The sequence below is a fragment of the Candoia aspera genome, chromosome 6, assembly GCF_035149785.1.
Source record: "Candoia aspera isolate rCanAsp1 chromosome 6, rCanAsp1.hap2, whole genome shotgun sequence".
Taxonomy (NCBI): Eukaryota; Metazoa; Chordata; class Lepidosauria; order Squamata; family Boidae; genus Candoia; species Candoia aspera.
The window spans coordinates 30,520,217-30,536,239 of NC_086158.1; the positions used below are offsets into that span (position 1 = coordinate 30,520,217).

A 16,023-nucleotide genomic window follows, 5' to 3' on the forward strand; every position below is an offset into this window, starting at 1 on the left:
TTTTCCCTCCCTATCTCTAGTCATGGGTGGTTGGAAGGCAAATGTGCGTCTCCTTGAATTTCCATTTATTCATTGGCTTCAGCTGATGAGTTTTATCCAATTTCAGTCTGTACAGGTAGTCCTTGACTTATGGACCACAACTGGGACCAGAATTTCCATTGTAAGTCATGACCTAATCCAATTTTACAGTGGTCGTTAAGTGAATCCAGCTTGGCTGGCTGGTGCTGAAGCCTGTTTTGGGACCCAGTCAAGCTGTAGTACAAATGCAACTGATAAAGAGGATATAGTATGTGCATGAATGCCTTACAGTATGTCACCTCCCAAGAATGGCCAGCATCCATTCCAATCTACCAGATATTCCAATCTGCCCTTCTTGGGCTGATAGTCCAAAATACATTCCACCTCAGATTTTTCCTCATACTTAATAGAGATTGGGTGGTGGTGCAGAAATGTGTACAAAGGGAGCATTCCAGAACTGTGGGAAACTGGATGCATTTTTAATGTGGCTGGGGACTGCAGCTGAAAGACCATAAAAATAACTCACAAATGTGAGATGGTCGGCTATATAAATTGTATGTATGTATGTATGTATGTATGTTCAGGCTTTCTTGTGTAACTATATTTAATGCAGCCTTTTTTAAAAAATTGACATCCTGCAGTGTATATTTGAACTTTCATCAATGCATATTTTTATCAAATATATCTTAAAATATTTTTAAAGTTAAATTTTGATTGTTGGATTTGTTGAGAGTTGCAAGGAGCTGTGCCGCAGCAGGGTCCGTTTTAGTGAAATTTTCTATAGAAATCTGTGGTGAGTTTCTTGTTCAGCCCATCTAGAGAGTACCTGATTGAAAATGTTGTGCCTTCTGGATTGTCTTTAAAAGGCAAATCATATGAAATAATTCGTTTTGTACAAACGTCACCTAGGAACAGTCTGCTGGTATCCATGGCTTTCAGCTGAACTGCACTCATAAAAAGTAAATTTTATGTCTCTGTTTGAAAGGGTCATATGACATGGCTGTGTTTTTAATGCATACAACTGAATTTCTTGGAGTAGCTTATCTTTGTAAAAAAATTAGCAGGGTTAGAGGAAAAAATAGTTGACTAACAAAAGACAGAATATGTAATTCATTTTCTGATTTCCTTTGTAATGATATTTATACAATCTTGTACATGACTTTGTATTGGAGACCATTTTGTCATTTTTGGAGAGACAAAAAATTGTTTGTCTAAGTAAGGATTTTCTAATCATCGCATTTGTCCCAGAAGAATTAATAAAATATATCCCAGATTCCAGTTTATGATTGTTACTATGCTATTATTTTACCTGGGTGAAAAGAGCAGGTATGGGCTCTACTCAGTTTTCCACTTCAGGTAACACATGGAACATGCAACTTCATAATAACTCATACAATTATTTTCGTATAGAATGTACAGAAGGAGGAAGAAAGATCATACATCTTACAATTGCTACTTTATATCCACTTTGTCACCATTAAAAGGAATTATTATCTCTTGTTTATGTGAACATGTTGAGATTGACTTGGTTTGCTCACTTATTAGTATGTCTTCCTGTAGATACATTTCTCAGTATGACCATAGACATGGGCCTTGAATTTTATGTGAGAATATCATTATCAGCCATGTGTGCTTTTGGATGCGTCTATGTTTTTCTCACATTTGTTGCTCTGGACCATTAGATTTAAAGTGCTAACAGCTTGGCTTGGCACAGTAAATATTCATACAATATACTCTGATTTTCTGTTTATCTTAATTGTGTAGATTCATCCAGGTGTTTCAATTAAAACAATTAAACCCTTTTTCTTTCCACATTTTTGCTTCCTAGGCTATTATTTCAAGGATGGAGAAGGAAGAGTATCCCTGTAGATCATCCATGATAGAATATATGGCTAGAAAGTTTTTCTGAACTGTGAATGCATTGAGTACTGGAAGGATTTAGATAAAACTATTCTTATTATTTTTCTATTTCATGTTCTTAAATTGGACTCTGATAACAAAACGCCACATTTAACACAAAGGGTACATTTAAATTGCCTATGATACTAACTTCTGAACATAAAAAGGGGCTATAAGAGCATGCCAAATTGATCTGATGTCCCAATAACATTCTAACACGGAGCTAGCAAATCAGGCTAAAGTCTGGAAGGAGGCATCAAGTCTGTTGTGGTGACTTGACCTTTATCCATAAATACTAGGATGAGTGTAGAATTTATGCAAAGATGTGACCAAATATTTGTCCCAAGGAACATTCCCAAGTTGTTTAATAAGCTGACCTGAAGGTTTATTCAGGCCATATACCTTTTGCTTCTTCTTTAAACTAACTTAAAAATACTAAGTAGCACATGTATTTTTGACCATAGTGACCATAGTCACTTTCTAGGGATGCTTGTCAGAGCAGGTTGTGTTGAAGTGAGCAGTATGTTATTGTGACAGATTTATTTATTTTGAATTAGATTATATTAGTTCTTCATTGAAGAGGTCTTCATGCTTTTTGTCAGATTTGGCAGGATAATATTTATGTAAATTATACAATATGTTTACTGCTATACTTCTGTCATGTAATATATATAAATGAAGAATTCTTATATAGGTTTCATAAAGTCAGCATCCATAGGGCATTTATGACTACATGAAAGTAAAATAAAAAAGGAAACTTACCAAAAAAAAGATCAAGTTATAGTATGGATTTTTAAAAAAATGTGAATACAGCTTATAGAATTTTCCCTGTTTCATTGAATGGAATATGTGTATTGTTTGGGCATGTTCATAGTCCACTGATAGCAATGCAGTGAAGTTTAATTTCTTCTCATACAATTTACAGTGTGACTGTCTTGTCATTTACTTACTTATCTATTAGATTTATATTGCCTCCCATCTCATACAAATTACTCTGGGCAGCTATCAGAATAAAAATATCAATGCAATAACAGGATGTAATCAATAAAACACATCAAAAAAAAAAGAGAGCCTTTTCTTTGTGGTGTCCAGTCTTTTGAACATCATCTCCCTGGAAATTAGATTAGCCCCAACCCTGTTGGTTTTTGTGAGACCTTGAAGACATGGTTATGTCAGCATGCACAGGAATCAGACTATATGGAGGAACCCATGAAATGATTATGTTGATGCAGATCTGACAGGGTTTTTTAAAATTTTTATTTCTGCTGCCAATTATGTATTTATTATGTTGTCGTTGTTTATGTTGTTTTAAACTATTGTTAGCTGTCCAGAGTTATATTTTTGAGATGGGTAGCTGTAAGGCCTTATAAATTGAAAGAAAGAAAGAAAGAAAGAAAGAAAGAAAGAAAGAAAGAAAGAAAGAAAGAAAGGCCACTGAGAATAAAACAATCACCAGCAAACACATTCAGCTCATGGGCTCCACTCTCTCTCGATCCCCACATTAAGCCAGATCTTAAAGCTTTACCAAAGGCCAGCAGGCTTGGGGATAATCTAACCTTGGGAAGAATGGTGGTGTAGAAGGTAGCTGCTGCTAAAGCCCTCCTGGCCACGGCTGCTATGTGATCCTTGAACAGGAGCTGTGAGTCCAGGAGAATCCCCAAATTATGCACCAGTTCTGCCTGGAATATCACAACCCCATTCAGAAATCAAGATGGAAAATCACTAGATCCAGGAGGCCTTAAAACCCAGAGCAATTTGGCCTTGCTTGAGTTGAGATAATGCCTGTTCTTGCCCATCCAGACCCCCAAGCTTCCAGACACCAAGGCCTCCAAAGCATCACTTGGTAGCCTAGGGTGGAGATAAACAGCTGGGTATCATCAGCATACTAATGATACCTTACCCTGTGTTGTCAAATAATCCCACCTAGCAGTTTCATCTAGATGTTGAAGAGGAGAGCATTGAGCACTGAGGAACCCCACAAAACAGGGGACACGGCTTGACCTCTCCCCCTGCCCATCAATACCAATTGGAACTGATCCCAAAGCAGGAGAAGATTTCTTCCCTTTGGTCTGTGCAATCCCAGCATTGGAATTCTGAATTCATATATCAGAATTTGGTAGCAGTTAGGAAGGAGCTAATATGATGGAGGTAGAGATGTAGGCATTTCTGAAAAATATTGGATGTTCTGGATATGATTTTCCTTAATATCCATGGATTTTCACTTACACCATCTTACTGTGTTTGAATACATCATGTATAGTTTAGTAGTAATGAATACGTTGAAAACTAAGGCACAAAACATTAGTTCAGATGAATGAGCTAAAATGCGGCTTTGTTTTAATCAAAAGGAATATTACACGGATATTTACTTTAGGGATTCTATTGCAATTCAGCAAAGTTCGCTTTTTTCAACAATTTTGAGAAACTGTGTGGGGGATTATTAGAGAACAATGTTAACGTTCTTTTCTTTCTTTCATCTGTATCAAGAAACATAGATGGCATTATCTTCCTATCTTGCTTGTTTTACATGAACTTAAGCAATTTTCATTCCTTCCAGCAGTGTTTCCATGTCACTGCACAGATCATTAGAACAAGTCAGGTAGAAATATTGACCTTCATGTTTTTTTGTTTTATTCAAGGACATAAATTCTACAAAACAGAAAAAACAACCCCGTACTGTCTTTGTTTTTATTTCATTTAGCATTTTCAGACCATGCTGAAGACTAAGCTAAATGTCTTAACTCTTCGGAAGGAACCTCTTCCCGCTGTAATCTTCCATGAGCCAGAAGCTATTGAGTTGTGCACTACAACTCCATTAATGAAGACTCGGACACATGCTGGATGCAAGGTATGTAATAATTGAAGCAGCATATCTTCCCTGGCAATGTTCTACTTTAATATAAAAACAAATGAAAAGAGGACTCGAAACATCTATGGTTTCAGAATATGAGCACCGATTGATAAAGCTGGCATGTTATTAATATGCAGCTGGAAAAATCTTAGGAAAATATATTGCTAAAGACTTCATTCCATGTTTTCTGGACTTGTTAAAAACGTCATATACCAAGGTTGTTCATTCTTTGCTCAGAATTCTATTTGATCAAAGTAAAGTTTTATTATCGACCCTTATTTTTTGTCCCTTTGAGAGGATTTTTTGACTCCTGGTGACTGCCTGTATAAGTCCCTGCAGTTTTCTTGGCATGGTTTTGCAGAAGTGGTTTGTCATTGCCTCTTTCCTAGGGCTGAGAGAGAGTGACTGACCCAAGGCACAAGGCTAGAAACTGGGAGACCGCAAGTCCTAGTCCTGCCTCAGGCACGAAACCAGCTGGGTGACCTTGGGTCAAGAAAACTGTAGGGACTAGTCCAGGCAGTCGCCAAGGGTTAACACTGACTTGAATGCACACCCACAAAAAAAAAAGACGAAGAAGAAAAGAAAAAGAAAAAGCCTTTAGACATCCAAAGGCTGTATCCTCAGTCTTATATAATTTTCTTCATATAATTGTTTATTTAATGTACCCCTTAGCAAACAAATATTGACAAACACCTTTATAGTGGTCTCTTTGAGTAATGGTTCTTAAGGAAACAAATATTGCATCTGTATTGAAAATAGGCATAAATGAGGGAAGAGTTTGGAAAGAGTGGAATCAGAATCAGCCCTCAGGAATTTGGTAACAATTTTAGAAGCTGATGATTGATGTGAAGCTGGCAGGTAATTTTTCATTTTGAGGTATTTTTTTTTTCCAAGCAAAAGTGGCTTATTATGTGTTTGAGTTAACTGACAGGTGTGGTCAGAGTAAGTGGCAAGAATTAATGTATTCTTGACTGGAAGGCAGTAATTGCTGAAGATAGATGATAGGGTGTTCCTTGAAACTCCTATTGAATAATTTATTTTTAATTTATTTAACAACATAGACCGATCTGGCCAACTCTGGATGATATACAGAAACAAACTAATATGAAATATTTCCACTATTTAAAATGATAAGAATACTAAGTGAGTTTATTTATTTTATTTATTATTCAAATTTAATTACCGCCCATCTCCCCCAAAAGAGGGACTCTGGGCGGTTATTAAACCCATAATGGGTTATCATACCCATAATATAACTCATTGCGGCCAGGTTATTTATGGGACTGTCTGTCCCCTGTTATTTCTACCCGTTCCTCAGGAAGGGCATGCTCTGGGTTCTGTCTTCTAGGAAGCCAGAGGGCTTCTAGTGGGGTCCAGGAGAAGCCCTTTCTGCAGTGGCACCTGCCTTCTGGAATATCATCCTTTCAGAGATAAGATTGGCCCTGATCCTGTTGTCCTTCTCTAAGACCTTGAACACTTGGTTCTATGCTTCAGCCTGGGGCCCTGGGTGTGTGATGGAGCCCGTTTCCTGGTTGTATTGATTGGATGATTTAAACTTTTTTTTTTTACTCGGCTGTTATGTGTTTTTATGTGATATTTTGTATGTGGCTTTATTATTTTTAATATTGTTAGCCACCCGGAGTCATGGATTTGAGTTGGCAACCATATACAGTAAATCCAATAAATAAATAAACAACACAACAACACGATATAACACAACAGTGCAAATGGAAGTAAAACAAAGCAAAAGTAGATAAAACTGTATAAAGCTCAGTGGCCTGCTAAAATAGAAACATGTTTTGGGGGACTTCCTGAATGTGAGCAGGATAGTGGCCATCTCTGGGGAATGTTTTTTGTAATGCAGGAACTGCTACCAAGAAGGCCTGTCTCCTAGTCCATACCTCCTTGACTTATCACTAGGGTAGAATCCAAAGTAGGCCTCCCTTAATTTTGGACTGGATATGTAGCATTTTATTTGACAAGGTAGTCCCTGTTACAATCCAGTGCCATGCCATCTATAGCTGATAACCTGTACCTTCCCTTCCACTATGCCACATAGACCTTGCCAGTCATGTGTTCTGTTTTCAGCAGACCAGCACATTCTTCCCTGGGATGGAGCAGGGTCAAGTACAATCCATAATTTGTTTTATCTCCTTTCATCCTCATTTACTATCCCCTAACCATCAGCCTTGAGCATAGACTCTTCTTCACAGTACATTATAATGCCACAGTATCCCATTCTCAAAACCACTTTCTGCTTCATTCTTCCATCTTGCTCCTTACTTCTCACAGCCCTGCATTAATATCCCAGAACAACCAATAACCCTAGCCACCCAAAGCACTGCTAGGTGCTATCTTTAAAAAAATGTCAGGTGTCTAATAGAGATATTCTGTATTGATAACTAGCATTGTTGAGTCCCTTTCATGGGGCACATGTTGAGAGGGAATCTTTAAGACTGGGTTTGGCTTGGTATGCCAAAGAGATTTCAGGATCTATTGGAAGAGAAGATAAAAACATCTGAGGGCACCAGATGGTCAAACCTTTCATTCAAATAGAAAGCTTTGATTTATAATAAAGGCTATTTTGAATCACAAGCTTCCTTTGTGATGTGACATGTCCAACAGTGAAGCAGACTGCTTGGAAATTAACTCCTGACTATAGGTGTTTAAGCAGGGGCTGGATAGCCAGTTATCCTGTATGCTATAGTAGTGGATTTCCTGTACTGGCAGGCTATTTGACTATATTATTTTTGACAGATTTCCCAAATCTGTGGCTGTGAGATGCTACTTAGTTTTGACTACTTTGAAGAACATCAATAATAGCACCAAAACATTTGCAGGAGATGGTGGGAACAAACGAACATTAAATGAAAGTAATCATATCTTTTTTGTATCCATTTCATGTAGCCATATCGTGCTACAACAAACTGTGACTAAAGTCATGTAAACCATTATTTCTCAGGATTAACTGTCCCTTATTATAAGAAATGGCTTATGGTGAAAAAAAAGCCTGTTTCTGTTCTTGGCACTAGGTCCTGTTTCTGTCAGGCAGCTAGGTCAGTAGGCTTGATGTTTTTTTTAAATTTCCAGCTGGTTTCCGACTGATGTTTTAAGTTCTGTGTTTGGATACTGGTGGAAGATTGGTACAGGTTACTGTGAAAACAGAATGGTAAATATTGAAGAGCTAAACAAAATATGCCAGTTCATCATGCTCCTATTAAATAACAAATCTCTGCAAATTAGGGAGAGAAAAATGCCTAAATCAGTCTGTTTGCTTTAACCAGCATTCTAATTATTTCCAGAATGTTGGCATATAATGTGTAAAATTTTCTGGCAGGGTTTAATGATTACTGTTATTTATAAATATTTGCTTCCTATCTTCAGATGTTCAGAATCAGGCACACACACACACACTCTTACACAGAGAGATTCATACATACACATACACATATACAAATACATATCTTCACGGTCAAGTCCCTACAGTTTTCTTGGCAAGATTTTGCCATTGCCGCCTTATGGCTGAGAGAGAATGACTGGCCCAAAGTCACCCAGTGGCTTTGGGTCTAAGGCAGGACTAGAATTCATGGTCTCCTGGTTTCTAGCCACAGTGCCTTTAACCACTGTACAAACTGGCTCTCTTAAGAATATTATATATTTGTGCACATTTTGTGTATATTTGGAACCTTTGTGTCAATTTCTTGCAGCTATTTATATTAAGTGAGAACTGACACTCATTCACTATACATAGCAGCCTAAAGTATGAATCGATTCTATAAACTTCCACCTCAAAGGTAGAGAGCTAAACTGAAACTTCCATCCTCTCTGACTGTGTAAGTTGAAGATGATGGGAATTTAAATCTGGCAGTATCTAGATTCTATCTATAAATGAAGGAAACATCAAGGATAAATGTTTGAATCACCAAATGGAGAGTAGCAATTAGATAGGCAAATTGACTAACTTCATTTTCCTCCCTGTTCTGAATGAGCTGCGTCATATGATAATTTACACATTTTCATAATTAGAATGATCAGAGAAATGAACTAGAGTTCGCTTTATGAATGAATGCTAAAACAGAGATGTGCAGTGGAGAAAGGGAAGCTTTATTAGATCACTAACTTCCAGAGAACAAATTTTTGTTTTTCAGTATTAATTGCAATTATTAAGAAAAACTTTAATGAGATGACTGAGCATACAGTCACCTTCCTATAACAAAAAATAAAAAATCACCAAAACTGTATGCTATCCCAAAATTTTCTGAGTTCAGGAACTTGGATATCCAAATGGGAAATTATTATGAAAACCATTTTCCACTATTTAGACAATCTATATGAGCTGTCCTTTCTCCTCTGGCATTTGACTTAGTTTTCTCCAGATATGACAGCTTTACATAGAAAAAAAAAGTTTATTGGTACATTTGTCCTATAATTTGTTATTCTTCAGGAGTAAGAATTTTTTTTTTCATAAAGCTGATATGTTGTATATATATATATTTTTAAATGGTAGCTAGTGATACAAGTTGGCTTAATTTTTCATCGTTCTGTATGTTCATGTGCAATACGTGTTGTTTATGAGATGGACTTAAAATATTTGTCATTAGAATATTTGCTTTATATTGAGATGAAAGTTGTGCATGCTAAGATGATGAAAGTGGTATGAACATGAAGTTCTCTGAACAATTACCTTTTACTGCAATAGAATGATTAACCTGATATGCAGTGTTGCAACATACAAGACAGTGAATGTGTGCCTGAAATTATTTACTTGAAATGCAGTGAATGCATATTCCACCATACCATACAATCAGTGTCTTCCTCAAAAGTAGAAAAATGTGATCTATTTATATTGGATAATTTTGTTTGTTTAACACTGACAGTGTATTTTGCCTTCTAGATTTAGACATATCCATGCAGCACAAAGAACTGTTTCTCAGCCACTGCATTTGTGGGAAGGAGGGAGGAAAGCTATCTAGATTAGTGATTTTGTAATTGATTTCTGAAAACTGATAGGCTTTTTGTAATACCTATTTTCCTACTGATGTGTCCTGCAGGATAGTTTCTTATTTTGTATGATGTATGTCTTGATTTGTATGTGTTGTTGTTGTTGTTGTTGTTGTTATTATTGGGTAGAAAGATGATGTATCAGTGTCAAAATAAATAATAAAATAGATAAAATAGCATGCATTAAGTTATGCCAGTGTTTTCTCAACCTTAGCAACTTTAAGATGTGTGGACTTCAACTCCCAGAATTCCCCAGCCAGCATTTATACACTATCTGCCTTCCATGGGAAATGGCAGGTAAACTCCTTTGTTTGATAATGATTTGATTATAATGGAATTTTTGCTTGCTTGAAATGGTTAGCACTGGTCAGCCAGTATTGGAGTGCCAAAATCAGGAGATGGTCCTGTCCCACTTTCTCTCCTTGGCTAGCATCATTAGCTTTTTGTGATGAGAGAAGAAGGAAAAAGCCAAGATGCCACAGCACCTTGGTTTCTAGATAGTAGGAAGGAGTCCCAGAGGTAAATACTTAGGAGGAGATGGGATCTTCTGCCAACGCAGACCTGCCCCACACTGCAACTTCAGAGGAAGCGTTATGAAATTGTCATTGTAGCATTTACTTTGAAGCAGAAACCAAGATGATTAACTTGATGTTAGGCCTTTGAGATAGTCCAGACAAGAAGCACAACCATAAGTAGTAACTCTATTTTCTTGTAAGGTTACATTAACAGAATCTTGCAAGGCTGAAAGGATTTCTCCCCTCCTTTCCTTTTATTCTCCATAAAACTAGGGAGGGTCCCTTCTGAAATGCTTCCCACGTCTCCCCTCCTGTGAGCTGAGAAATCTTTTACATGTTGGTTGTCCAGTTTGTGGCTCTTCTTCCTGTCTCCCAAAGTCATTCCCACATACCATCACACTTGTGGCCTTAATCAGACTGGCCTTCTAAGTTTACGGAAAGATCCATAACGCTGTTGGGATGGACAAGGGTAGCACCAATCACACCATTGCATGTGGAAAGGGCTTATAACAATAGCTATGGTAGTGCTGATACCATGACTAGTATCTTTTTACCTGGTTGCAGGTAAAGGGATGATCTCGGGCATTTTGCTCTGGATCTTCATGCAGTCGCTTCATGGTTCCCCAAAGGTCTTTTGGGCATTCTCAGAAGACACTTTCACCAGGATTGTAGTGAAGAGGCTGCTGTTTCACTGGGCTTGCTAGCAAAAATATCATCTTGTAGAATTCTTTGGACAGGCCAAGTCTGGGTTCATTGCATCAGGTAGCAGCACCTGCTGGGCATCCTTTTCTTGGCTCTGAAGCTAAACATAGTCAGACCTGGTTAGCACATGGATGGGCAACTTTGTCCTTGTATATTTAATATTCTGGATATAAAAAGATTTCTTTCGATGATGGCAACAGCTGGTTGTGCAAAAATGGGTCCTTGCTAGAATATGAAAGAAAGAGGTAGAATGGTGAAAGCAAATCGATGATGTGGTGGTTAGGCAAGGGAAGGAAGAGTGAGGGATCATCCCTCTTGTTCTTTGCTGATGCGGTTTGGCAGTAACTTTCCAGAAGGCTCCAGTGCTTGGGACACCACAGCTGCTTATGTGCCATTGGTTACATGTTACATGGGTTACACTTTAAAGAAGTCCCAAGCCATAACACAAATATTTACTGAGGTGGTGGTCATTTACCTCTAACACCTAAACCTACATTTAATGTTACCCTCACCAAAGGCATTTGAAAGTTTCCTTATTACTGTGTATTCAGTATTGTTTGGGGGCTGTGTTTACGAACCTGCTATTTTCTTTTACTGTGCATACCTTGTTGCATTTTATATGTTGTTGTATGTCATTGTGAGTCCACAAAGATTTGGCAGCATACAAACTTAATAATAATAGTTTGCTCCATTTGTGTATAGTGTTTAATACCTAAATCATCATGAAGCTCATGTTCTGAAGACAGGCAAGATAAAGGGAACAACATTTGTGGGAAACTCTAATTTTGGCTTTGCTACAGTTATTTTACTGAAAATAATAGGATGAAGTATGATAACATGGAACTGTGAACTTGAAATTATCTTGGTAAATGAAAAATCAAAACAGTTTCTTCCCTGCCTGATTTTCTTTTTTTTACATATAATAACAATTATAATAATTTTGTATAACTAATAGAAAATAAATTTACTAATTATTTGGTAAAACATTTAATCTATAAAGAGATGTAGGTAGATTGGTAACTTAGATGGTAGATTACATCCTAAATGCATAGTTAGAAAAAGTGATCTTTAAAAATTTTTCTGTGTATGTGTGTGTGTGTGTGTGTGTGTGTTTGTGTGTGTGTGTGTGTGTGTGTATATATATATATTAATAGAATCTCAGTAAAGGACAGTTTTAAACCTTTGAAAGGAAAATAAAGATAAAAAATTAAATGGTAATTAAAATGACATATCTTTAGATGTGGCAATTTGGAACATAGGAAACTGTAGTGTCTCTAATCAACTAATCATATATATTTGTTAATGCTGCTATTAGAAGGATAATCTTTGAGCATAAAAGGGAGAATGATATTGTCTCTGCTTCTGCAGGTTCTCAGAAAAAACTGCGGTTCTCAGGGGCATTTTTTCCCAGTGAATGAAGCTATCACTATGTACATGGTAGAAGCCTGATGCATTTCTAATTTTCAACAAAACACAGTAAATCTAAGTGGCTTATCATCCCGGGCAAGTTCTGTTAAATTTTTTAATAAAAAATCTTACTAAAAGCTTCAGAAATATTGTAGAAATTGATTTACATATTATGATTGCAAAAAGGAGTATGAGGGTTTTCCTTTTTTAAAGTTTAGAATGGGAGTTCTTTTAAGCTGACAACTCATGCAGAAAATGTGTTATGTCCTAAGGTGTCACAGATATTTTGCCATAATATGTCTGTTTTGAGAAGGTGGCATGAAATGAATTGAAGAAGAGACAGTGTTTGTTGACTGAAGATTTATTACCTGCTAGGAAATTTTCAGAGCTTGAAAAGTAGACAAAAGCTCTGCCATAGATCCTGTTACATGAAGATTAGTTGACATGTAATTGGGACAGATACCCCCAAAGGATGGGAGGGTTCTCCATTTGTGATAAAGAGGAAGAAGTAAATCTTTCTGCATTCATTATTATTAGTTTACTATATGTATTTTATTTCTAATCCACTTAATAACTAAAGTTTTTTGGTGCATTATAAATTAAAATTATATTATAATTTTATATATTAATTTAATACAGATCATTAAATTATATTTAATTATAAAATGGTGTAGTGTAGCCATTTTAATTATAAAGTGGTGTAGTGTAGCCTGGTGTAGTGGTTAAGGCACCAGGCTAGAAACCAGGAGACTGTGAGTTCTAGTGCTGCCTGGGTCACTCTCTCTCAGCCCTAGGAAGTAGGCAATGGCAAACCACTTTCAAAATCTTGCCAAGAAAACTGTAGGAACTAGTCCAGGCAGTTGCCAGGAGTCAACAGTGACATGTTGGCATACACACATAAATTAAAACCATTAAACTTTATTTTATTTTTTAAAATTATTTTTAGACTGGCCCAGTTCTGCAATCTTTTCAAATAAAGAAAATGGCTATTCCAAATCTCTATCCTTTGCCAAAGGCTCATTGAAAAAGAATGATCACAAGTGCCTTACAAAAGAGAAGGGTAGGATGATCACTCTCTTTGAGTCGTAGAGTGGGAAGTCAAACAACATCAATCTACCAACTTGCACTTGACTAGTGCGGTCAGTAACCTTGCGGGTTACTGTAGGTTCATCCTGTAGTGGATTGATTTGGGCTGATAATAATAGTATAATAATATATATTATATACTACAGAGCAGGCACTTAAACTGAGTACAAAACTTTACACTTCTTAAACAGACTGCTACTCTACTTGCAATTATAGAAGGAAAAACACGATATTATAGTTGCATGCTATATATCAAGTGGTTAAGCATCAGGCTAGAAACCGGGACACTGTGAGTTCTAGTCCTGCCTTAATCACAAAGCCAGATGGGTGACCTTGGGCCAGTCACTTTCCCTCAGCCCTTGGAAGGAGGCAATGGGAAACCACTTCTGAAAAACCTTGCCGAGAAAATTGCAGGGACTTGTCCAGGCAGTCTCTGAGAATTGGACACGATTATTGAATGGATTAAAAACATATATAGTTATTAATTATAAAGTGTGTGTGTGTGTGTGTGTGTATGTATATATGTAAAATTGGCTTTTACTATGTTTAATTTCTTTTATTATCATCATATTTTTAACAGTTTTGGTGCAGGAGCTGCTTCATAAATGAAATAACATTTTTTCTTTCTTTCTTAAATGGACTTGAGAGCTTTGAAGGTTTTTGATATTTATATAACACATAGTCCAAAATTTCTTAGCTTTTTAATCTTCTTGTGAGCAGCACACACTCAGCAGTCTGTATAGAATATTATCTATCCATCTGTCTATAATAAATACAGTCCATATTCATTCCACTAAATACTGTTTGACATTAGATGATAAAGCAAGCTTGAAATATATTGTCGTGGTCACTTTGAACATATTCTGCTGTCATTGCTAATTGTCTTGCTATGACATGTTCTTGAAGACTGTTTTCACCTTTTTTATGATCACTTTGGCTTCTGGATGGGTCCACAAGAAACATATCTTGTATAATTTGTATGAGTAATATCTAGGCTGGGTTGCCATGGTTACCAGCCTATCCAACAGCGAGTTGATGCCTTATGATGATTAATGCTGACACTGCATTTCAACTTCAATTGGCTTTGCTAGATGGACCATTCTTTACTTCTAAAACTTGACATACAGTATATTAACTATATTAGGAGGGGTGGACTTTCTACTCCATGGAGCTTGGGAAATATTGTTCCCTTGTGAAATAGAGTTATATGTGTTATTCATCTTTTCCCCAACAGTTTTCATAAAAGCAGTGCATTTAATCATATTATGTATAAGAAAATGCATTTTGATGCTCTTGAAATTTTACAGGTAGCATTAAGAGTCTGGCTGATGACAAACCTAAGAATAAGTCATTAACAATTGGTCAAAGTTGTCAATACCTTGAACTAGGAAGGAGACTATGAAATGGGAATGGCTTACTGTATATGGATCCATAGTAAGCCTCCACACTGTCACAGAGCTGACACGTTACATGTCTGTATTTTTTTCTCAAAGTATACCTATGATATATGTAAGAATTGGTGTCAACTACATTTAGAATATTTCATTATAACTGGGAAAATCATTCAATATAGGGACACAATGTATTGAGTTTTAGAGACTCAAGATGGCTGTAGCCCTCCCATCTCTGCCTCAGTTTTCTAATAGTCTGTTTTCCTGAGCCATGACTTTAGCACATTTGTAATTCTAACTTACGTTTTTCATTTTTGGAACCCTTTTCTTTGTCTTCTGTTTAATTGCCAACTCTTTGGCAATAGAAACCCATGATATTCCGTTTTCATAAGAACGGAAGGGTAAACAGTTATTGACAACTTTGTTTCCTCAGTAGTTCAAGTATTTATAAACAGTCTGTAAAAAAAATGATAATTCAATGGAACTATCTTGTTTAGAGCTCTGTATTCAAGTTACCAGATAGCAGACATCTACTTTCCTGGATTTTCTGAAAGCTTTGATGTGCCATAGCTGGAAACAGGATGTTGGACTAGGTCCAGTACACTAATTCACATGCCATTTTATAAACCGATGCCTACCAGATACTTGGACCATAAATTCCATCATGCTCAACTGCCACACCAATGGGAATTGAACTTATATGGAAGTCAGCAGATTGGGGAAGGCTGCCTTAAGTTTTCTTCAGCTGATTTGATTTTCGATTAATGAAATGAAAGTGCTAGAATGCAGCAAGTAATAATTTTGCTTACTATATATCACTTCTGAAGTGCTAAAGACACTAAATAATCCCTGCAATAAACTTTCTCTCTTGCTCTGTGTCTCCCCACCCTGCCTGCCATTTTTCAGTTCTGGAATAAAGTATAATGATACTGCTAGGCACAGGGTCCTTCAGAATAAGATGCATTATCACATCATTTATAATAATCATGCTCTGACATCATCACTCCTACTGTCATGAGTAAGGATGGCGAGCAGGGGGGTCCCATCCAGACTGTCAAGCGCATGCGTAGCACTGAGGAATTGGTCAGCCATCCAAAGAGACACAGATCGGGACCGCCTTAACCTGCGGGGTTTATATGTCTGGGTTTTCCCA

The 16,023-nt window shown here is 36.8% G+C and overlaps 1 protein-coding gene across 2 annotated transcripts in view; it reads left to right on the plus strand.

Moving 5' to 3' along the window:
* Positions 1 to 16,023, plus strand: part of PID1 (phosphotyrosine interaction domain containing 1) — an 89,007-nt gene that overhangs the window by 25,357 nt on the left and 47,627 nt on the right. Inside the window, exon 2 of one of the 2 annotated variants that reach the window (XM_063306669.1) lies at positions 4,619 to 4,765. The exons of the other annotated variant lie outside the window; for it this stretch is intronic. Within the exon in view, the coding sequence (XP_063162739.1) occupies positions 4,619 to 4,765 (147 nt within the window). The remainder of the gene's footprint in view (positions 1 to 4,618; positions 4,766 to 16,023) is intronic. 2 annotated transcript variants of the gene reach the window in all.